General features: G+C 43.6%; 1 protein-coding gene across 3 annotated transcripts in view; it reads right to left on the minus strand.

Moving 5' to 3' along the window:
- The window catches only part of arid4b (AT-rich interaction domain 4B), a 37,655-nt gene that overhangs the window by 2,402 nt on the left and 10,640 nt on the right, over positions 1 to 24,613 (minus strand). Inside the window, exons 3-23 of one of the 3 annotated variants that reach the window (XM_041049182.1) lie at positions 23,877 to 23,987; positions 20,262 to 20,327; positions 19,782 to 19,872; positions 18,417 to 18,496; positions 18,009 to 18,100; positions 15,380 to 15,521; positions 14,045 to 14,124; positions 10,715 to 10,791; positions 9,481 to 9,629; positions 9,297 to 9,369; positions 8,546 to 8,640; positions 8,328 to 8,425; positions 7,862 to 8,060; positions 7,528 to 7,730; positions 4,357 to 4,539; positions 3,229 to 3,313; positions 3,004 to 3,139; positions 1,565 to 2,794; positions 1,307 to 1,417; positions 875 to 1,099; positions 421 to 567 (exon numbers count right to left, since the gene is read on the minus strand). In XM_041049182.1, the coding sequence (XP_040905116.1) occupies positions 421 to 567; positions 875 to 1,099; positions 1,307 to 1,417; positions 1,565 to 2,794; positions 3,004 to 3,139; positions 3,229 to 3,313; positions 4,357 to 4,539; positions 7,528 to 7,730; positions 7,862 to 8,060; positions 8,328 to 8,425; positions 8,546 to 8,640; positions 9,297 to 9,369; positions 9,481 to 9,629; positions 10,715 to 10,791; positions 14,045 to 14,124; positions 15,380 to 15,521; positions 18,009 to 18,100; positions 18,417 to 18,496; positions 19,782 to 19,872; positions 20,262 to 20,327; positions 23,877 to 23,987 (3,673 nt within the window). Of the gene's footprint in view, positions 1 to 420; positions 568 to 874; positions 1,100 to 1,306; positions 1,418 to 1,564; positions 2,795 to 2,931; positions 3,140 to 3,228; positions 3,314 to 4,356; positions 4,540 to 7,527; positions 7,731 to 7,861; positions 8,061 to 8,327; positions 8,426 to 8,545; positions 8,641 to 9,296; positions 9,370 to 9,480; positions 9,630 to 10,714; positions 10,792 to 14,044; positions 14,125 to 15,379; positions 15,522 to 18,008; positions 18,101 to 18,416; positions 18,497 to 19,781; positions 19,873 to 20,261; positions 20,328 to 23,876; positions 23,988 to 24,613 lie in introns of all 3 variants that reach the window. The other 2 variants (XM_041049181.1, XM_041049183.1) reach the window with 2 other exon arrangements.

Here is a 24,613-nt window from a genome sequence, read left to right on the forward strand (position 1 = left end):
TGGAACAGAAACCAGGTTTTGGTTATAGTCAGTTTTGAGGCATGTAGATGGAGACGACATACGTCAGGAGTGGGAAGTATAATATTAGCCTTGTTAAAACGCAAGTGATTCTGAAGACATTATATCATCATTATATCAACAACCATAAATCTTAAAACTCTCAGAAAAAAAGATGCTCCTTGTAACTTGAACTTGCCTGAGAATCATCACATTTTAAAATTTTCTTCAGTATCATAGTAATCCACTGACAGTTGTCTGTACAGCCATGGTCACAATGCAAACGGGAACTGCTAATAGCTAAGTCAGCATAAGCTGAACAGTGCCAATTCAATTATTACATCATGGATTTAAGAAAAACTGTTGCAGCCCATCTCCGGTAATCCTGGTCAGCAATGCTGAAATAACAAAGAGCTGACTCACTTTCCCGTTCCTTCTTCTTCATGCGTTTTCGTCGTCTGTCAATAGAGGCCACCTCAGACTTGAGGGAGAGGTAGTGGTTCCTGATGTCCTGCAGCTTCTCCTGAAGAAACGAAATCCTCTCCAGACTGCTCATCTTCTCCAGGTCAGCTAAGTGGAAAGCATAATGTTTTGTTTTTTGTTGTTTTAGGAGTTTAGGGTCAACAGGGCACAGATACAGATACACACTGTTGACAGAAAAAAATAAAATTCGACTTCGGTGAACAGAATGAAAAGAAAAAGCTTAATTAAAGGAGCAGTTCACCCAAATCACAAGTAGAAAAAAAGCTGAGTTAGGCTTAAAATCTTTTTTAAATAGACTGAAAAGAAGACGCTGCTTTTGACTATTTCAATGGCTCCTGGTATGTCTGGTATCTTCTGAGGGGAATTCTAGATTATTTGGCCACATGACACTTACACATCTGGAAGCTCCACTTGTACACACGTGGCGATCTTCCGTGGTTGTCTCGGTGCTGGCCGTGGTCGGCGTCACTCTGCTTGTGGTACTTATGGCTCGAGGGGGGAGACCGTCCGTGACACTTGGGTGAAGTGGCAGCCTTCACGTCTGATGAGTTGCTCTTAGAGGCAGTGGATTTGGCAGTGCCCTCAACAACAGACTGGTCCTCACTGTCACTGCTGTTGGCTGGAGGAGAGTAGACAACAGAGGTGGGGGAAAAAAAAAAATAAAAATCAGACAATGATCGGGCAAAATCTCATTTCCTTTTCACCTGTAAATCTGTAATACAATGTCAGGAAAGGGACAAATACGAAACAGAAATTCTACAGCTGATAAAAGTACTGCTGGCATTGGAAATGGGAAGTCGGAAATTCTATCTATAGCTCTCTTTACCTGTTTTCCTATTCTTTTTGGGAGGCACACCTAGGCTCTTGCGGTTTGGCTTGTGTTTCTTTGTGGCTCCACCTGTCTGTGATTCTTTCTGCCGCTTCTGACTCACAGACGCTACAAAGAAAGAGAGAGAAACTGGTGAGGGAACAGGCAGACTGTGAAATGAGATGTCACTGTGTCTTTGCTGTTCCATCCTGAAGAAAAAGAGTGAATTCTGTCATTGAAAAATACGTGACATAGTACATTTGCTATTATTTGTACCTTTGGACTTCTGCTCGTTCTCCTGTTGGCTGCTGCTGCTCAGCTCTAAGCTGCAGGTGCTGCTGCTGTTGCAGGAGAGGCTGACGTCAAACACCTTTGAGGGGGAACCTGCCCCTTCGTCTTGAGGGAGGTCTTGCAGCTCCCCGCCCAGACTCTCCACTTCCACCGTGCTGCTGTCCGTCTCACTGCGCCCGCCTGCCACCTCTTCCTGTATGGGTACCGGGGGAAGAGCGTCAGAAACCGGCTCTGAAGGCAAGGCAGGGGGTGTGGACGGTGGCGGGGAGGAAGGCTGCGCTTGACCAGAGTCTTCCACAGCACTGCCTCCTCCTGAGGGGGACTCGGGCGTTGTTGGCGGTGTGTTGAGCACAGAGTTACTGCCACTGCTTGGAAACTCCTGTAGTTTGTCATTCTCCATCTGCTCCTCTGAGGCTTCGTCCTCAGGTCCAGCGTCCTGCTCGACGCTCAGCTCCTCCGGGCAGGGCACAGGTGGGGGAGGAGAATTGGCTGCTTCTGTGTCTGAGTCAGAGAACAACTCTTTGAGAGTCTTCTTCGGCCACTGGGCCTGGATGCTGGACCACACGTCCTTTTGTCCTTTGGAGCGGACAGCAGGCCTTTCCTCTGCATTCCCAGATGTTTTGGCCCTCTTTTCAGGAATCTCCCAGAACCCAGCTTGTCTGCCAGTTTTGCTCTTCTCCTTCATCCCGTTGTACTTCTTAGAAGGGGAAGCTTTGTTTTTTGGGCGGCCCCGCGGATTTCCCTCAGCCTGGGACTCGGCCAGCGCTGCGCCCTCATCATCTGAACTGCTGTTAGACGAGGCCCCCCTCTCCTCCCCGGGACCGGCCCCCCTCTCCTCCAGCTTCCTGGGAGAGCCTCCAGGTAACCAGTCAGCACTCCTGGTGTTCCTTGTCTTAGCTTTGGATTGGCCTTTCGGGGTCTTCTCTGCCGCACTGTCAGATTTCCTCTTCCTGGTGCTCGCCTCTCCCTCTAACTCAGGTTGACTTCTGCGCTTCCCAGCATCTGCGCTCTCTGCACTGACTAAATCCTGGTTCTTTGCTGAGACTGGAGAAGGTTTGGATCCTTCAGGTGGCGTCCCACTCTCCCAGCGCTCTGATGTTTGCGCCGGCTCTGGCGGGGCCTTTCTGAGGCTGCCTTTGCAACCAGGACGATCCTCTTCATTTTGCTCTCCCTCCTCCTCCTCATGCTCACTTTCATCTGTGGACATCTCAGAGGCTGAGGCAAACAAGACAGGACGTCTGTTAGTCTCAGCAGGATATCAACACAAATAAATAAACCACTTCAGAGTCAAACAGTCCTAATCTGCTTTAAGTAAGTGTGCATGAGGACTACAGGCTAATGAGTGGTGCTACCTTGCAGGCCATTGAGGATAGAGGTAATTTCTATAGACTTGACTGGAGACTGCTGAGTCCCTTTGTCCTCACCCTCGTCCATCTTGGAAAAGACATCCTGACTCAGGCCACATTTGGAGCGTGGGACGCGGTTAGCGTTGGATGAAGGGCCGAGGACTTCTCTGTCACTGAGCCTCTCCAGCCGGTCTCGCTCCCTCTCAGCTTTGTTCTGTCAGAATTTAACACGGTCAGTGATTCGCTTCACGACATGGAACCAAAGTTTAAGCTGAAAAGTCACAACTCTCACAAACTCCGTACCTTTATTTTTTTGCGGTGCTTTATTTTTGGTACATTCTTATTGGCGGGCCGCACGATCTTGTCTGCTTTGATCCATTCATCATATCTAAAATCAAGTACAAAGACAAGAGACAATTTCATCATTCAGATCTTTGAAAGGAGCTTTAAAAAAAAAAAAAAAAAAAAAAAAAAAAATCTCTCACACCACCCACCACACAGACACCTCTACTGTCTGACCCCAACATGTTGCTGTGACACAATAAGCCTCAACAGCAAAGGAAGAAATCCCATGGTGTTATGTGGAAAAAGACAAACCCTTACGATGAAGAAAGAAACAATATTAACACCGACCACCACACAAATCATATTCAACAAAGTTCCAACAGTACCAAGGGTGCTACTTGTGTCGTATGAGGAAAATGAAAAGTTTCACGACATCACACACGACAGACACGATGCAGAGAACATCCCACTGTCTTTTATAGAGTGCTAGAGGACCACACAACAACATTGAGACAATGAAATGCTGATTGCACTAGTTAACCTCTGTGTCATGGTACCCTAACACTCTACTTAACACTGCATTAACCCTGACCCACTGGGGAGGGGGGAGAGGGTTGAGAGGTAGAGGTGAGTGTAGCAGCACTTTGGTTGGCCTTTCAGAAAATTCAGAGAAGGGTAGCTCACGTTATGACACCATACTGTAGGATCTACAAATTGTTGAACCAGAACCAAACTGGTTGGCTATGTCCAGAGTTAAATAGGTAAAAGCTCAGCCTGTCTGCAGATTCATTTGAGAGACAGACAGCTGGGGGACAGACAGACAGGGGATTCAGTCAAAACTGAGTGAGGGAAGCTGAGGAGTGATCCACATCGACCCAAAACTCAATTCTGTTTCTGCCACTAGATGGCCCAGTGTTCTCCATAATCAGAGTACTGACCATGGGACTGGATTAGATGAAGCAGAATTGTGAGGAAGGGATGTGTTACTGCTGCGGGGATACCCATGTAGGGGTGATCCCGTGAGCTGAATTGAAGGTTAAGAAATGTCTTTTTCTTTTCTTTTTTTTTTTGTTGTTGTTGTTTTTCTTTTTTTCTCTTTAGGGTGAATATAGGCGTTAGGTGATTTCTCCCCAGGTCCTGTCTTACCTGACGTTCCAGCCACAGTAGTGCACCAGGTAGAGCACCTCTCCCCCCTCCACGTCTGCCTCTTTCACAGTGGCCTCGTACGTCTTCAGATTGCGGCCTCGCCCATACCTCACCTGCACCTTCATCCCCGGGGGGTAACACTCAAACTCCTCCCCCTCCTCCCCCTCCTGACTGCTGTCATCCCTGCAAGAAAAACAGTTCAGCACTTCCTGGCCCTAGGCTGCCCCATTGAACACCACAGAACCCCACCCACAGCCACCCACCCGACTCACTGCCTGCTGCTTGAAAGCCTGTTTTTCTAATTAATTTTGCTCCACCCTTGCCTGCCATGTCCCATTACAACACTAGGCCCTTATCTATAAAGAAGCATAAACTTTCCATTTTTGTCCTAGTCCAGAGTAACCTACAGCAAACTGCAGGATAAACAACTGAATCATTTACAGTAAGCCAGTCAAAGAACAGTACATGGAGTGATTCAGCAAATAAAACATCATTCTTTCATGGCAAAAATCAGTCATCTTGCATGGGAAATAACACTACTGTTAGACTATCTAACCCTATGTCCACACAACAACATACTCGGGATTCTCATTCACACACACACACACGCTGTAAGAAACAAAGCAGCCACAAGGAGGAGCTAGTGGGAAACAGTCAGGAGATGTCGAAGCTGGAGGGTGTACGGGCGGTGCAGGAGAGCCAGTAAGTGGTTTAGGCGCAGGGGCCACAGGGGCAGGTTAGCACGGCAAAGCACAACTTGGCAGGCAGGGGCGGCAACTTAAAGCGAGACCACAGCGCTGATAGGAAGCACGGCTGCGAGATCCAATTTGGTCTGCTGCCCGCGAAGAACAGCCACGACCACAGTGCTCCACACAATCCCTCTCATACCTAACTGCTCAGAGCAACGTGCTCTCTGCTGACAGCTCATTTTCAACGGGCCACAGTGAAGAAGACGCACTTGTTCGTGCGGCAGTCCGAGCGTGACTACTGAACAAACTGTGACCAACCTACGAACTGGGGACACACTGGACTTTAAATGGCAACTGATGTTGAAAACACACTGCACATGATCCGTTTCATAGACCATTTCCACCCCTCAGTGATAATATGGTCATGAAACACAAGTAAGCACAGATAGGTCATAACACACACACACACACACACACATACACAGATACAGCAAATTTAGAACTGCAACAACTAGTCAATCGACAGATCATAATCTGCTGGGGTTTTATTTTTTTCTCCAAATTTATTAATTATTTTCAATCAAAACATTTGTTGGTTCCAGGTTCTCGAACGTGCCAAAATGCTGACCTTACATAAATATTATATTTTGGAAGTTTGTACCGTTGGTTGGACATAACATGAGATTTGATGAAATCACCTTAGGCTCTCAGGTGTTTTATAGACCTAATTATTATTCGATTAATCAAAAAATAACCAGCAGATTAATCAATAATGAAAGTAATCATTAGTTGCAGCCCTAAAGGAATTATCCTAAAGCATCGCTTCATCACATCAAGATTTCTAAATTCCTCAAAACCTGAGCAATGAAACTTTAATCCGTTCATATCACTGCGAGTCTTTTCATCAGAGCTTCGTCAGGAGGAAAAGGTAAAAGGTAAATAGCACTCAGGCAGTAACTTAACAATTACTGTAGAACAAGAGTTTCACTTCATATAATTAATTACCATCATTAATACAAACTGAAACATAATTTTCTCATTAAGCTCACTGTAAACCAGCTCCCATTGGCTGCACACAGTGTCTGCTGCTGGAATGAATGCCAATGCGGCTGTAAAACACCAGGCAGGTTTGGTATCACCGTGATAAGCCTGCAGGTCGTCTGTCGTGTGAGTCCGTAAACCCTCACAGCACCACGCCAACTGTGAGGACCGCTGATCCTGTAAGAGCCAAAGGATCAGGGAACCTCCAGGACTGTGAGGAAGTCCACGTTTGATGGCGATCATACTGTCCTGTGCCCACAGCCATGGCTGACAGAAACTACACAAAGAGGGGAAACTTAAAGCAAGAGCGTATGATCAGGACATCATAAAGTTGGGAGAACTTTACGATCCTTCAATTGGACACAAAAAAAAAACAAAAAAACAAAGCAGTAAACTAAGTATGTGGACTGTTAACGTTTTCTCGCCGTGTTTTCTAGCTGGTCCCCAGTTGCCCAAACAACCTTAATACCAGTATCAAACTGGACAGCGAACAAACACAGGTCTAAACTAGATGCACAACAGTGACCTAGATGAAGACAATCTGTTACCAAGCCATTCAACTACCAAGAAGAAACATTTATCAACACTAAAAGTTCCTTCTTCCTCTAAAGGTTACTGCTCTCTGAAGCGCTGTCTTGCATCTAATGTGCTAATGCATCAGTGACAACACTCACACACATGGAACATTTAATAAAGCTGAACATCAAAAAGCCAAAAAATGACAGAGAGAGAGAGAGAAAGAGAGAGGGAGAGGACAGGAAGAGAGGGACCAGAGATAAGAATTTAGGAAAGGGGAGAAACCAAGGAGAGCACAGCCATGTTGTGTGCACTGAGTGGGCTGAGGCTGGTCACAGTCAAACAATCCCAGCCAGAGAGAGAGAGAAGGAGAGACAGAGAGAGAGAGAGAGAGAGAGAAAGAGAGAGACAGAGAGAGAGCACAGCATGACATGCCAGGTGAAAGGTAGCAGTCAGGCTTTGGTGCTCTGAGATGTCTCTGCCAGCTGATGCCGACTAAGCCACAAGAAATAATAATAGCACAGAGGGCAGTGGGTAAGAGCTTAGTTAGAAGAGAGAGAGAGAGAGGAGAGCTTTCCTCTCTCTGGTTAGCAGGTAGAGGTGGATTGTGGGTATACTGCGTATTAGTATCATTAAGGTCAGAAGGGTCACTGCTTCCCATCTGCTAATGGTCTTTTAGGTTTTTACTGCCACCAAGGAAAGTGAATGCCTCATGTCTCTTTGTCTGGAGAAACTTTAAAAATTTTTTAAATAATGAAGGTCAGACTGGATATTATCAACACAGTGTCACCATGCAGGAGCCCCGCACGGGGCCCTGCAAGGAGCTTGTGTTTGTGCCATGAGGATTTATTTTTTTATTTTTTTATTTATTTTTTTACTTTTTAAAATCACCCTGGTGGAGGGACCATCCTTTCAGACCACCTACCCAGAGTTGTCCTTGCTCTCCTGCTCCTCGTCACCCTCCTGTTTCATGTTCTCGGCTCCGAGGTGAGCCGTCGATGAGCCCTCATCTGCGTCTCCCTTGTTGGGAGCGTCCTCTTCGTCGTCGTCGTCGTTTGTGCTGTCCTTTCCGTCAGTTTTTGATGGTTCGGACTCCGTTTTGTTTCGGGTCACATCCGGTTTCTCCTCCTAAGGGAGAGGGAAGCTTTTAATATAAGCACATGTATGGCTTTTCTGCAGTGATTAAGTGAAAGGTTTGAAGAATATAACAAAGGAAAAAAAAAAACTTTTTTAATCGAACAGTATTAAGGAGAATGCACCTTGCAGACTACAGGCTGTGCGCTGCAGGGTTCTCCATCCACCTGGGCTTTCTGTTCTTCTGAGCTGGTGGGTGTGGGAGCCGCTCCTCCTGCCTCCCCCTCAGACTTCACCTCCCCCTTGGGACCCTGCTTCAAGGGGAGGTCCATCCTGAAGGTGATGGCGGTGGAAGTGCAGTATTCCTCAAATCCATACAAGTACCTGCATGATAACACATTCCTCATCAACATCCTCACGTGTAGTTTTACTTCTCTCAAACATGTACACATTCCAAACACAGCTGCACGGCTAAAAGTAAATCTGGCAAAGATATAAACTCAATTTATTTTTTAAGAGTTGGCTTAAAAAAAAAAAAAAAAAAAAAAAAAAAAAAGAAACACTTAAAATGATCTCAGTGAAAAATTACAAAAACAAAAGCTGCATCTGCCCAGCTGAGGTAAAGGCTGTGGAGGCAGCGCCTGTACGTACTTGCGGTAAGCACATTTGACATTGTAGCCAGCGGCTGAGTTAAGCACAGGGATTCCCAGGTCCTGATAGACTTGCTTCCAAACAGAGCCGCTTTCAATCTGCTCAAAAGTGGACACAGAACGAGACAGTTCCACCGTCAGTCAACATTAAACAAGACGACCAAGTGCGACCAAGTTCAAAGGACAACAAGAGGAATTTGCTGTCCAAGTGGCACTCACGTTATCAAAGCCTCCCAGTTTGTGCACCAGCCTGTAGAGCTTGAACAGGTTCAGGTTCCTGTAGCCCAGAACAGGCCGTTTGTTGATGGGAGTTCCTGGGGATGGTAAACACAAAGATACAATTAAACGGAGTAAGGTGGAGTAGTATGTGAATGGAAAAACAATTTTTTAAACTAGCAGCTAAAGGTATCAAATAAATTTAGCAGAAAAAACACCCAACACTCTGAATTGTAGTGGAATAAACGTATGAAATAGCTTGAAAAGGAAACACTCAAGTCAAGCAAAGGTACCTCAGATTTGTACTGAAGTACAGTATTTGTACTTTCCATCATTGCTCTTCTGAACATTTATGACCATTAATGACCACAGCATGTGAGAGAGCAGCCACACATATAGATACTTCTCGTGGTAAAAAGACAATCCAAGTTATGAAACTGCACATGAACCATATCAGACTAAGTAAACTAGAAAATTAAATGTTTAGAAAAAGCCTTAAAGGCGGTAGAGCCCAGTGAGGTATGGGTACAGACATAAAAGGCAGAAAATATAGAAATTGTGTTATTTATCTTTTATTTTGTTGCTTTTTTTTACTTTTTTTTTAACTCTCCTGTAATCTAATCTCAGAGAGAGGGTGAAGAATTTGTCACAAACTGCATTTAATTTTAAAGCTTGCACCTAAAGCAAATAACTGCATCACAAAGATTTGTTTAAGAGAAGCGAAATGTTTCTGTAAACATCTCTTTGGACTCACCCCTGTCCTCCATGAACTTGTAGAGCTGCTGGAGAAAGTTCTCCCTCTCCTCTGGGAACGGCTCCACTTCCTCCTGCAGACAGGAAACAAGAGAAGTTGAGAATCTCTTTTTTCTTTTCTTTCTTTTTTTTGTTTTTTTTTACTCTGAGGTTGTAGGGATAAGAGCGTGCGCAGAAGCCACTACCTCCTCCTCTTCGCCGCTGGCGTCTTCCTCCTGCTCCTCCTCTTCATCCTCATCATCGTCCTCACTGCTGGAACTCTCCTCTTTCACTTCCGTCTTCCAGGTGCTGGGCACGACCTGCTGCTGCTGGAACTCAAAGGACGCGTCCAGCGCTGTCGAACGCACACAGAAAACGCATTACGACGTATTAACCGCACCTGCTAAGCGCTGCCAATCATTCGCTGCTGCTGTTATCTGGCAAAACTGAGATTGTAAAACTCAAGCTTTTTCAGAGAGAGAACAATCTTCAGGTTAAATAAACAAGAGATAAGATATGAACAGATGTTTGAATCAGATTGCTCTTGGGAAGTATAAACAACGTGATATTTCAAGTGAAAAAAAAATGTAAAAAAAATCATGAATCAACAGAACAGAAGGATATTCTAATATGTAAGGATTTTCCTTCTTTGATTTAAATCTCACAACATCTGCCACTGGGTGTTTGGAGGGTGTGCATGTATATATGTGTGACTGCATATGTGCATGTGTTATCCCAGTAGTGAACTGATCAAACAGTGAATTACTCCACACTGAATGAAACCAGAGCATCCTCAGGCAAAAACTGACTGTCAGGGCTGGTTCACAAAAACAAAAATGTTAATACAACTGTTCAAATAAACAACAGACCTCTATACAAAAATACGACAGTACGAAAAGACATTTCGACACAAACGTGAAGAAAAACAGCCATGGAAGAAAGCAGCATGAAAATCTGTCACGAGTCTTTGCACTGACGCAGAGCAGCAGAAGCATTGAGCCACAATGTCACAGGTGGCTTTAAGAAGCATCTAACCACCTTGGCAGATGCTGGTTTTACGCTTTTGTAATGCGGAAAATATCACAGTTGTGAGTCAACCACCTGTGAATACCAAGACTGGGATAATGCAAAGCTGTTTCCTAACTGTAATTATGAGAGAGTAAGAGCTCTGCAGCAGAAAAATGGGGGCACTATATAAAAAGCCTGGTGAGGACTTCAAATAAAAATAGACTCGACAGTGACAGGCGCTCTCCACCGCTACATTCCCCAGAACAAAAACAAAACTTCTCTTTCTTCAGTCTGCCTCACTGCAACCCACTCTGTGAACATTTTCTGCCAAGTGTGTCGACACACAGACCAGCCCACAGATGTCGGGGACTAGGTGCACGCTATGCACCAGTTGTGTAAGATTTACCTCTCAAAGCTTTACTTTAAACTCACCTGGTTTGAGCCCCGCGTCGGCTTTCGGAGGACAATCGCTGTTCATCTCGCGGACGTCCTTTCGCAGCACCATGTAACTGCAAAACACAGCAGCTCTGATTAAAATGTGCACCGAAGTGATAGCGTGGGCAGCTCTGAATGTTACTACACCAAGGTTCAGCTCTGTGGTGTGACTTCAAGTAAAAGTAGTAAGCCAGCCAAAGTTTACACTGAAGTTTGTTTTTCATGAAACAAAAGTAGGTCAATAATCTCTTTGATAGCGGCGAAGAGTAACCAGTCTAAAATCCTGTTAATGAAAACACTGGTAGAGAGAGAAGTGTCCCCAAAGTTTCTTATCTCACAGCAAATCACCAACAACAGCCTCACAAGTCACGGCTGTATTCAGAGCCTATTTTCTTACAGCATCTCTACGGCAGCTGGGCAAAGTGCTGGTGATTTGGCAGATAGATGGATCAGTGGAGCTTGTAAGCTGAAAGCAGTCAGAGGCTTGGCTCGTGTGCCAGAGAGACGATTTGCTGTGGTATCTGTACACAGCTGAGCTGATCCAATGACTAGACTTGTCATGGAGTGAATTCGAAAAAAACAACACTTTGTTTTGTAATTAGAGTGGCATGGGTTCACCAATGCAACTAAGACAACACTAAGAGTGTTCGGCTACGCAAGCAACTCTGGGAGGTTGTTAGGCACAGCTGCATTTTGAGCTGAATGCTAATAAATGTATGTTAAATGTAGCTGATGGGAATGTCATTAGTTTCCTCAAAGTATTGGACAAAAGTAAAATTTTGACCCGAGGGTGGTGAAAAACGGAAAAACCATCCGATATTTCAGTTTGGACCAAAGTGATGGACCAACTGGCTTTGCCATCCCTAAAGCCATGCCATGTCACTATCAGGGCAAAGAGTTATTATTTTCTGTCATTCAACTAATCAATGAATCGAGTAATTGTTTCAGCTCTAAATGTGACACTGCATCCGGTTTGCAGCCTAGTTTTGTTCAACTGATTCTGAAAGTCTGAGTTACGAACCTACGGACAATGATGAAGCTCTCTCTCTCTCTCTGTATGTCAACAGCACAGACGAGGTGGCGAGCCGGCCAAAAAAGAAAAAATAGCAACTTCTGTTTCCATTGTTTCCGTGGTAACCAGATCTGACTAAATAGGAATAACCACTTCCTGACAACTCCCGTCTCCCCTCTGGTTGTGACCTCGCTTTCCCTAAAAAATGTTTTGCAAAGCCATTGTTTTTGAAAGGCACGCTGAACGGTCATCACTAACAATACCAAACTCTCCAGAGGAAAGTGAACACACTGACCCCGGCGCTGTGTTCAGGGAGAGGTCACGTGGCTTATGGATGTGACCCCACTTAAAAAAAAAAACAAATCACACAGGGAGCAGCAAGTTAGAAAAACTCGTAGATAATAGACAAGAAGAGGCTGACATAAATGATAAAAAGTACAATAACAAACAATGACAAGTGGAGTGTGTGTGTGTGTTTTAAAAGAATAGAAAAGCACTTGAAAACAGTGCATGTACAAAAAGAACTAAAGGAAATGGTGCCACATGGCAGAAACAGTACAACTGCTGGTGTTGATGCATGTGAAAAACTGCTATCATACTGAAAGATCTCTGCACTGCTTATATGTGGTAAACTCTGTTTTAAAAAAAAAAGCTTTTCTCTGTCTTAGTAAAACTATAATCTTGTGTCTGCAGGGACCACTTGCAAAACCTGTGATAGATCAAACTGCGGCATAACACAAAGAGACATGCCTGATAGATCAGACTGATGCATCACGTCACACATGAGTAACAGCGACGGTTTACCTTTTTCATCTTTGATATTCCATCCACATTAAAGCAAAGGGATTGGAGCAAAACAAACCTGAAAATCTCATTAACAATTATATAGATTTTCCGACATCTTGCGTTATTATTTCTTGCTCCCACCCTTGGATACACTATGCTGATTTCAATGACTGAAATCAAATTGCTACAGAACAGAAAGGAAGACTGCTACTGTGCGGTTTAATTTGCAACAACAACCATCAGAGGCCAGGCACCGGGCTCAAAGAGGAAATACTTCACAAGTCTATGACTTCCAGTTCTTCTCTGATATATCATTCCTTATCTTATCCCTCACATCAGCTCTACCCTTCACCTGACTATTAGCCAAAATACAAGTGATAAGACTTCCTGTGCTACGCGTATGTCTTCAGCTACAGATTAAGGGTCATGCTGATGAGTTACGGGGGATATCTACAAAGGAACGCAGGCCCAAGACTGTTCTGTCATCAGAGGAATTCAAACAGACAGTAAGGTAGTCTTTGGAGCGGCGAGCAAACACCAGATTAATCTGAGTGTGGGCTACAGCGCGTTTCTACCCACATACAGAGAGACCGCAGTAACAACCGACCAGCTGAGTGCAGACTCCTGATAGGACTTATTCCTCTCTTTGCCACAGACAAAGCAATCTGGCAGTGTGGCTCCACGCCGTGGGCAGGCTGCGGGGAAGCTGCACTACCTTATCTCACCTGTAGCTTACAGCCTTAGGACAAATAAAACAACAGAACAACAGAACTCAAAAACAAACAAAAAAATCTTCTAAAGCTACAAATAATGTATCATGGAATCACAGTAAATCATTTTTTAAACATGTACAACTAATTAAGTTAGACAAGATGATGACAACATCTGTCTGTAAATCTCCACACTGTCGTTCCCATGAGACTTCAAACTATGTTAATATAGATTTACGACACTGGAAGTATAAATACACAAAAAGGCAAGAAAAAGCAAAAACAATATGCACTGAAATTTTCTGACATCTGCAAACATAATACTGTGCAACTATATTTTACAATAGAGTGCACACAAGCATTTTCTTGTGTGCATGTGCCTCTTCTAGCAAAGGTTCACTGCACATATATCCCATTAAAAAACAATTCTTCAAAGAATTCTGACGGGGATGTTTTACACCGGTGCTAAATGATTCGTTGATTAATAGAGGTACAGAAAATTAATCAGAAACGACTTAGATAATTTATCAAGTGAAAATGCCAATCATCTGCTCCTCAAAGCTTCTCAAAGGGCTGCTTGTTTTTCCCCTAATGTGAATTGAATTCCCATTAGTGTTTTTTGGCCAACAATCACAAATCAGTAAGCAGCAACTTTGTGCTACGCTAACTTCTGTTGGACTTTTTTATTGATTAAATAATGAGCTGAAAACATCATTTATGAGTTAATGTGATAATGAAAATGACAAATAATTGACTGATAATCATTAGTGCTTCACACATGGTGAACGTGTGGCTTTCAGCACATTAATAACGACTCACAATTTTCCATCCTTGAAAGAGCGGACGAAGATGTTGTCCTTCTTCATCGTCACGTCTTCGTGGCAGTCCGGAGAGATGACCTTGTTGCACAGAAACAAGAGACAGTTAATAGGTCAGATGAGCTGGTACTGTGTGTGTGTGTATGTGTGTGTGTGTGTGTGTGTGTGTGTGTATAATGACTAAAGTAGTTTCAGTAAAAGGCCACGTTGATAGATTACAAAATGTGCTGTCTACGAAACAAAGACTAACAGGCAGGAGAGATGAAGAGCGATGTGTGAGGAGGGGGCATGCCCACACGCAGCATGTGCTGCTGCTGTTTACTGGAATTGAGGAGCACAACACCGAGACTTGTTCCGTGCCGGGGTCTAACCCAGACGAGGCTGTGCTGCTGTTATGGAGATCCGATTTCCAGCAGGACTCTGCCTGCTTGCTCCCACTCTCTCTGTATATACAGCGCGCACACGCTCGCAGGGTGGATGCTTTTACTTGACCACTATGATTCACATTAGCTCTGTGATATAATTTCCCTTTTGGACGCATATGCTGTTGCTGCAAAAGTGCAAATGAAGCTCACACGAGTAGATCTGTTTCTTCTGACTCTTATTTAACTTGGTCATTTAAGAGCACACTGCGTGCTACAGATGCATGAGACATCTACCAGTACTTACTCCACCCCTCTGCCATACGGTCACAGTGTAAACAATGACAGGCTACTGTGTAATGTACTTCTCTGGGCTGTCACAAGGAGGCAGCATGGAGCCCAGTCAACAGCCAGCCAAGAACAACAAACCCTGGAGGTGGGGCCCTGCTGACTACACTGTTAAAGGGACAGCTTTCCACACCCTCTCCCATTCTCCCAGTTATACTTGTAACACTTACATAAACAAACAACGCCTGTCACCATTTTATCGTGCGCAAACGGTGGCTGAGACTTAAGGTTGGGTGGAGAGAAATGGATTGGGAAAGACTGACAACATCAGACCAATGTTTGTGCTGCATTGTTGCACACATCAGGGAAAACAAGTCATATCTTTTTTTTTTTTTTTCCACCAAGCTCTGAAATTCTTCAAACTACAGAAGTCAGGGAGCCGCTGAAGGAAGTTTGTTTATTTACAGAAATCAGCTATTGTAACTGCAACAACGTGCACATTTCCAGCTTTTCATGGTGGGTGAAATGCAATACCATAATCCTGCGGAGTGCTGAGGTTATATAAGCAGGAGTTAAGATGAAATGGCACAATGCTGTGAGTGTGCTAGACGACCAGCGGCAGTGGTCTCTGTTTCTTCACAGTGATGGAGCAGAGAGCAGTGAATGAAGGGAGACTATGAGCTCACCAGAGCAGGATACCACGTGGTCTTCTTTTTGTCCCCGGTGGCGACCCCCTCCACACAGACCACTTTGCCGAACAGATCCTCATTCTGCCGCTGATCGCTCTCCTCTTCTTCACTGGAAGATGAAGACAACTCTTCTTCTTGACTGTGGGACAAAAGGACAGTTTATTCAAAGGACTGCATTTTAGAAAGGTACCGTGAGAGTGCAGATGCTCATAAAGACAAACTTTTAAATTCTTCACATCTGGTAAATTCAGGTCAATTTATAAACCGCTTAGTCCAAGGCATTATTACCATGTGAAACATTAGTTGCAGCTTCTCTGTTGTATGGATTAGCTGCGTTTCTTTCTCTGAAGAGATTTAAAATGTATTATTTTCAGGTTTTGGTCTGTGGGTCACAAAACTGCGATGGTCATTTTTCACTATTTTACGACTTTTTGTAAATGATTACTCAGTTATTTGAGACAGTAATCATTAGTTGCAGCCCAAGAAAAGATATTTAGAACTTCCTCTTTTTCAAAATAATGTATGAAACTGGTTGACTTGATTCATGGTGGTTGGATGCACAGAAAGCTGTGCCAGTCTCCAGCTGCAGTTAGTTATAAACTACCGCATGTCATCAAAATCTGTTCCCCAGCAACGGGGACTGGTTGGTGTCGCAAAACATAATCAGATTTAATGCTGAAAGTGTTGACATTCGACTGAGAAAAGTGCTGCCAACTTTTACACAGGAGTGTAACTTTAAAGATCAAAACCACTCTGGTCGCTCATAGAGCTGCAAAAGATTTCAGCATTTCATATTAAATCCACATTATATATATATATATATATATATATATATATATATATATATATATATATAGGCAAGTTAGGAAAATAAAACCCTGTGTATGGGTCTTTCTTGATACAGACAGGCAGAGGATTTCTGCTAACCAGTCATCTTTTCTTTTAACTGCAGCCCAGCTAGAAAACATCAGAAAGTCTCAAGACTAACAATCCATGTCACAACAAAAACATCCGCAACCTTTCTTAGTCTTATCATCATGTGGCACAACGAGACATGAGGTCCACTCTACTGATGAGCTCACTCATTAGGATCAGTGTATTGACAAGCCGGCTCACTCTCTGCTGTCTGACAGGCATCCTGATGCACAGGCACAGCCCTGACTGCGGCCAGCAGACAGGCAGCCAGTGATCCTGCAAGCAGCACCAGCAGGCGAACAGATCCTCCGTCCTCTTTTTATGCCTCACTAGGCCTGCTCTGAGAACGGCTCTATGTGCATATACACAAACACACGCACGCACGCACCACACACTGTCTGGCACAACTCAAGAGCAGTAAATCAGCCAGGCTGCTACAACTACTACAACAACAACAACAACAACGAAGCTGTGAATCAAAGTCATAAACAAAGCAGTCTAGCAACTCAATGAAGAAGAGACTATAATTTATTTAGGAAATAGTTTGCTCCACATATAACGACCATCGTAGCTGGGAATGTTTAACAGTCACCCTTACTTTTAAGACAGTGCAGATATTTTGAGTAATTGGCTTATTCACTTCCTAGGCACAAGTTAAGATGAAAAGATTGATGTATGTATGCTAAATATGAAGCTACAGCCAGCAGCTGGTTAGCATGAGGAATGGAAACCATGGGAAACAGTTCACCTGAGTCTATCCAAAGGTAACATATATATCCACCTGCCAGCACCTCCGAAGCTCAGTAATTAGCATGTTATATGTCATTTCTTAAACAGGCTTTCTTGGTGTCTCTGCCGGTTGCCTGGCAACCTCACGGTTAAACAAAGAAGATTTATTTGCAGGCTACCTGTTTCTGAGAGAGCAAATGAGCATGATCTCCAAAATGTTGAACTTTTCCTTTAAACAGAAAATTAATTTTTAACTCTTAAGACAAGCAATGCACCTGTTTTTATCTCAATCTGTGCTGGATTGTCAGGTCTCGTTATTCAACAGTTAAGACTGTTAGTGTTACAGGAAGACAACTGGTCCAAGGTGCTAATGTGCAGCAGGGACCACTCCAAGTCAATATTCCATCAATGTTTAGAGTAATATTGACTTTTCTCTGAGTGCCATTAGCAATGGGTGTCAGAGAATGAGATTATGTAGCAGAGTGTCCTCCTTATAACAGAGTGGAGCCACAATTATATCCAGTGCCAAAAAAACCCTGAGCAGTTCTTATTCCCAGATGAAAACTCTGCCATCTACCAGGAGCAGGCACATCTGAGCATTAAACACCCACTGGAACATTTGAGTCGAGGGGGGGAGATAAAATTCAGCAAGACCACGCCATACTCTCACACACACACACACACACACACACACACACACACACACACACACACACACACACAGGAGCTCGGCAGGGTTAAGACACTGGAGGAGGTGAGTAGGCTATTCTCTCCCAGGCCTCAGGCGCTGTGTATGAGGGGATGGAAATGAGAGGAAATCTTTGGGTTTAACTGCTGTCAGCACACTTAGAAATGTTACTGATGACTGTTATTGACCGGCAGGAAAAAAAAAAAATCCCTCCCCACCAGCATCGCAGACCTTTGACATATTAAGTTTGATGAGAGCCCCGCAGGAAGTGCAGAGGTAGAGCGCCATACTCACATCGGGTTCGATCGTCGGCCTCGGTTGCCCTTCTTGCCGATGACAGGTGTGCCAAAGTGCTCGGGGTTGGTGAGAGGGAGTCTGTCAAGTGTCTGCAGGGGAGACAAACAACACCAAAGAGCCTTAGTGCCACCTTGTCAGATACTAAATTGGAAGACAAAAGATTTATCCAGTACACCTTGAAGAAATTTTCTTCATGGGATTTCGTCAGTTACAAACAGAGGGATTTACCCGGCACTTTGTTGTGATATCAGTTTACATTTCACATATCTCACAGCCGAATTTCCAAATGCCAGTATGGGACTGTTTTAATTTTAGCTAGAGATGTGAGAATGCTGGTGACTAAATAAAAACTTTAAAACTATAGCCTTGTATCCCTAGAATGCTGCGGGACAGCACAATACTTGCCTCGCTCTCTGCAAAGTGACGCGCTCCTTTCAGGCAGAGAGAGGAACGCCTCAGGGTCTTCTCATCGCCATCGTCAAACACTGCAGAGATGAGAGACAAACTATTAGGCTGCTGTATGTAGGCCAGGAGTCCACCAACACACACACACATTTGTGGTTACAAAATGTCTGCTTGCTTTATGATACGTTAAAAACAAATTATGCTCGTCTTTTAAGGCTTAGATAGATCCTCCAGCAGGCAGTGACAGAGTCGCTTTCAGCTCACGCCTCTATTAGAGCTTCAAGGACCCTCTGCCAGACAAAGATGGGAATAAACAGTAAAATAAAAGACAAGGGGAAGTGTCTGACGCATTAACTGATATTAAATCTCCACAGACCTTCACAATGAGAGCCCATATCAAATAACACTAAAATTTAATAATAATAATAATAATAGACATCATGTTAAAGAACCTTTCTCTCATTTCCACCATCCAAGAAACTTCCACCATCACCTCTCATTCCACATCTGACCATATTTCTCCCAAAGACAAACCCAGATGTGTGAACCTTTAAATTTCATTACTCACTGCTCAAATGTACTTGGCAACAACAATGAGGGGGGAAACACTTGAGGTAGCGTCAGCACTGACTTATGTTTTTTTTTTGTTTTCCCACTGATGAATGCAAAGATGAGAGTGTTCAAGACAGGGAAAACCCCCATGGGCTCTCTTAAGCAAGGGACAGCTGCTGAGAGACTGCAGATCTGTGCAGCAGCCTCTACACTGTATGCTTTGGATTATCCAACACTGTAACTGTGCACGCTTGACAGACTTGCAGTCACAAATTGCCACGAGACCAGAGCAACAGTTTTAATACACAATTACTACATTTTTCGAGTAAAGGTTTACAAACTCTGCTGGTTCCAGTTTCTCACACAGGAGAATTCAGAATGTTTTCAGACCCCTTCATTCTTTTTTTCACGTTTTATTAGTGTCATTTAAAATATTTTCCCCCTTCATCAATCGACACTCAAAGAAATTTCTGCAAAAGGAAAAACTGAAATATCACAGTAGTATTTTGACCTTTTGCTAAGAAACTTGAAATTTAACTTGGGTCCCATTTCTCTTGATCATCAGAGTCTACCTGTGGTAAGTTCTGTTGAGGGGACATGATTTGGAAAGGCACACACCTGTCTATATAAAGGTCTCACAGCTGACAATGCATGTCAGAGCAAAAACCAAGGCTTAGGCTAAGGAAAGCACAAACACTGAAAACCCTTCGGAATTTTCATTGTACACAAACATGTTTTTATAAGCTAGCTGTAGGGAGAGAACGAGTCTTTGCGAGAGGAGGAAAAAAAGCAGGCAGTCTGTTATTGACTTACCAACAGTATATATACTAGCATCAGTCAGCTTGTTGATTGTGGCTTCCTGGTAAACTCCATCCTGGTTCTTCACCTCCACAACAGCACCCACCTGTTGGACGGATTCACTGCTGTTATTTGGCATGTCAGTGTGCTAATTATTATCATAGTCTAATGATGTTTTTTCGAGTAATGAGATGCCCGTGTTGCTGCTACAGGAATCCTAAATGGCTGAAATTAAATTGCAGAGCGAATGCTTTATTGAGCGACGCTCTTGTGCTTTTTCTGCATTCGCTCTGGAAGAGAAGGGGGTGATTAGTTTGATACCAAAGGCAGCCGAACTAAAAAAAAAAAAAAGACATAATTTGAAGTTTAGACAAAAGGGATTCAATTAGAAATAACAATATAATTAAGGTTAATTAAAGGTAATACATGCGTTATGATCATGTTCCCTCTGCCTGTGCCACAACATCAATCTCCTCCGTTTTTTTCCTGCCTTACCTTTAGAGGACCTTTGATGTTTTCATCATGAACCTCAGCTGTGGACAGATCTGGTTTAAAGGTCACCTGCGGAATGGGGGGAGGCAACAGGGGAGGAGAATCAGTAACGAGAATAAACAAACAATTCCCCATAGGCCTGACTGGGCGACATCAATCTTCCACTTCACAGAGGAAGCACATCCCTACGAACACTGCTGGACTTCATAACTGTGACACACTGATTACAATGATGGACTCTTTCAGCAAGACAAGGTTTGTTATAGGTTACAAGTGTGAGATAACATGCCAGTAAAGAGTTCTTGGTGTCATTAGGCAGCAGCATGTGTGTGTGGCTCATATTTGACATTGTTGAGTGAGTGAACATCGACTGGCAACTGTGCCGCGGCGGCTAGCGTCAACTGTGGTGGATTTCTGTTGCGAATGTCAGGGGCGACACTAACTGACCACCCCCCCCCCCCCCCCCCCCCCCCTCTGAGCATCTGCAGCCTCCCCTAAGTGAGCCATGGTAGATCTTAATCTGATCACGCTGTGGTAATCTTGCATCTGCATGGCGACCTGGCAGCGCACACACACACGCACACGCGCACACGCACACACACACACACCATTTACTGTCGCAGATTTTCCAAGAAGCATGTGTGAAAAGTGTCGAAGCAGCCAGGAGCAGAGAAGCTGTTTAGTATTACAAATGCCCCTCCCGACTTCATACATCAAAATGCTCATGTGCTTCTTTTTCTGTTTCCTGAGGGAAATTAAAGTAATTTTTGAGAGCAGGTGCTAGTAAAATAGTAACATAATTATAATGGAGAACTGGCTTCACTTTTATTGACTGTGATTTAGTTTAGAATCAGCCGCCATTCAAGGGGGTAGAAGAAGATGTGAGGCAACCCATCTCAGAAAACAAGCCTGCAGGTAACGAAGTCAGACAATGCTCTCTGGAGTCGGATTCAAATGTAACAGCAGCAGAAACAGGTATCAAAGTCTCGCCGTGAAGGCAGGATCAAGACAGTGAATGAAAGGAATACATACTGTAAGATGTTGCTGAATTGTCAGGTCATAAAATAAGAGGGGAATAGGGAGGAATAAGAAGCATCCTGAGGCTGTATTTCATCAGTTATGGAGATAATGACATTCCTGCCCGGTGGAATAAAAGGAATCCTTTTCCTCACATGGACGAGCAGGAGGCTCTGCTCTCCACAGACAGGAGGAGGGTGACTCCAGCTGTCCAAAGACCCAGTTAGAGAGCGTCAATAACCTCTGACAACCTCCTAACTGTGAGCTCTGTTCTTGCAGAGGTCTGCAACTGCACACACAAACCGAATCACAGCTTAGACTTAACAACAAATATTGGAATAAGATTATGAAAACATATTTCTGATAAAACAGAGCTTTAGTCTGGGAGATTTATGTGATGTGAAGTGATTTACCATCAGGAGCTCACAGTCCCATTATATTGCAAGATTCCTTCTTACTAAAAGCCTAAAAATATCACTGAATTGCAGGATGTTTTCACTGTACTAAATTTAAAATGGTTAGTGAGTGTTTTTACAACTTGAAAATGCAAAACAGTTATGTTTGTGCTTATTTTATACAGGAATGCAAAGTGAACTTTGATCTTGATTTATTCAAGCAAATTTGACAGTAGCGGTTTACTCTGTGTCCTTTGGCCATAAACAGCAAAAGGACATGATCCCTGGCTAACAGCAAGTGCCGACTGTATTTGTGACAGCTCAGATGAAAATAAACAGCAACTCCAGTTGTTTGACTTATTTTCCTCCAGACCCCGTCTCTCTTTTCCGCTCCTGTCTCTTCACATAATACACATAAGACACTCTGTCTCGTTTAAAATTCAAAACTCTTAAAATTCATTTGCTTTAAAGCAAACAGGAGTAAGGCTATCACTTTTTAGTTAACATTTCAAACTAAGAAATAGGAATATTTATAAAGAGGAATATTTGATTTGTAATGATCTGACTAAATTCAAAATTTCACATTATGCGTGATGGAGGAAAACCGCAAGTTGAGCTCGACGGATTATAATGTATGTATTTACATGTGGAAGCATTTTGGATTCGACACCACAGATGGAAAACCTGTGGATAAAGGTGCAGCTGTTTTCTGCCTTTCGGAAAAGACAGCAACTAATGTGAAGTCACCTGGTTAAGCAGCAGAGGCACATCCAATGAACATTTACACTGGATCTGCTTAACGAATGCTTTCAGCTTAGCTTTAAGCAGAGAGAGGTCTGCTTTTGAAAATAAATCTATTTTACTTTTTTTTCATTTTAGACATTATTTTATTTGCAGTCTGCAGGGAAAGCTATAAAGTAAAACTACTCCACGAGCACGCAGCACGTCGAGCCTGTCATGCAGCACTCACTTTTTGACACATGGCTTGTTACTGTGCCGCGGGAGTAGCCCTGACTGATCGGATGTGTGCCGAACCTTTCACAGTAAAGCGATACTGACATGGCGCTAATTGACTTTTTAGTATAGATCATCATCATAAATAACAATGTCACACAGATCCTTTCACTGAGTCTTAAAATCAGTAAAAAGACACCAGCTGCCATATGCTGCAACCACCGACTTTGTTAAACAAGCAGACAGAGATTAATGAACCAAAGAGCTAAAGAGGAATTCATTACAGTGGAATATTCAGATTCACAACAACCACTGAATAATTGCCATGTTTCAACGTTTGTGTAACAGAGCTCACATTCACATTACAGCGACTCAAAATAAACCCCACACTCAGCCAATTAGTATGGTAATTAATTTATGAGCTGAGACTGTCCTATTAGCTTCGTTTTAGCCCATAATGCTTCAACTAAGAACATCACATGGTTTACTTTGTCATGTTGTTTGTCCGTGAGACAAAAAGCCACATCATTTGATGATTTCAGCTGGTGTGCCAGAATGGCAGAACATCGCTGCTCTTTTGTCTCTACAGGGGGAACTATAGTGCACTGACACAGTGAAAAAGCCCGCATCCGATCTTTGTTCCTCCCACACACTCTAGCAGAACGAGAGACAAGCGATCTGTCTCTATTGTATTATCCAGATGCTCCAGCCCCACTGGGAAATGAGATACTGTACTACGTGCATCATGCAATGCCTTCATCAGCAAGGCATAAAACCAATGGGGAAACAAACGTGGAAGTGGTGGGCGGGAAGGACGCCTGAGGACGCGATGGGTACCTGGTGGGCTAGGCCAGACCCTGCATCTGTCACAGCTGCCCCCCCCACCCCCCCCGATCAGTGTTTCAACTGTATGAGCAGTACTAACAATCCAAACCAGGTGGTAGTGCTCCAGCATGTGAGCAGCTGGCAATATCAGAGACAAGAAAATAATTAAAAAGCAAATTCTCAGAATAAGTCTAATATGAACACCCTCTAATCATCCCAACATCCCTTTCTCTAGAGGAATGTTTTGGACAGTGTCTTTTAAATGTGGCCATCTCTTATCTAACCACTCTGGATGTAGAATAAAGCCGAGCTGTGTGATAAGAGAAAGACAAGAGCCCCTAGCCCTGCTGCACTCCACTTCACACATAACACAGACAGACAATACATTTTTAATTTTGGATCATGAGCACTTTGAAATGTGACTTACCTTGGCCTTGACTAGCCTCTTGGCAGTCTTAATCTTAGCCTCACAGAAAGCCCCTCGGTACTTGGCACTCACATCCGTCCCTACTGTCAAGTAGGGGGGCTCCTCCAGAGTCTGAGTAAGTAAAAAAAAACAAAACAAAACACAAACCAGTGAGTTCAAAACCTTTTTTATATATATCTACAGCTTACTGACACAAGTTGTATTCTCACAGTTAAGGCAGGTGGACACACATACAAGCTTCGCACAGTCTAGGCCAGCTACGCAAAACCCACCCGGCTCAGTGATTCATCCATGGAAAACACATACCATCTGCTCTGGGTATTGGAAAACAAGCCTCTGAGGGAGCAAACAAAAAGGCCACTTCACTACTGCTTTGATGACTACAAAGAAGAAGCTATCCGAAACACATAGCACCATCTTGTGTCATCATTGATGTTTATCAACCCCCCCCCTCCCAACTCAAGAACAGATTTGCGGATGGTAGGGTACACAGAGAAAACAGACTTTCAGTGTGTGGATGAGGGCAATCACAGTGTGTGTGGTTCATGTAGAGTGGAGATGAATTTACTGAGGGTTTTTTTCTCTAAGGCTTGAGGAAAAGCCAAACCTATCAGTGGCATATTTAGACATTTTTCCAGAATAAGTGGGCCACACTTCCTGCTGTTAGGACACATCAAGACCAGTTGCAATAAGTCATATGTGCACTCGGCCAACACTTCTGACAGCAGGTTTAAACT

Source organism: Toxotes jaculatrix, chromosome 11 (genome assembly GCF_017976425.1).
Source record: "Toxotes jaculatrix isolate fToxJac2 chromosome 11, fToxJac2.pri, whole genome shotgun sequence".
Taxonomy (NCBI): domain Eukaryota; kingdom Metazoa; phylum Chordata; class Actinopteri; family Toxotidae; genus Toxotes; species Toxotes jaculatrix.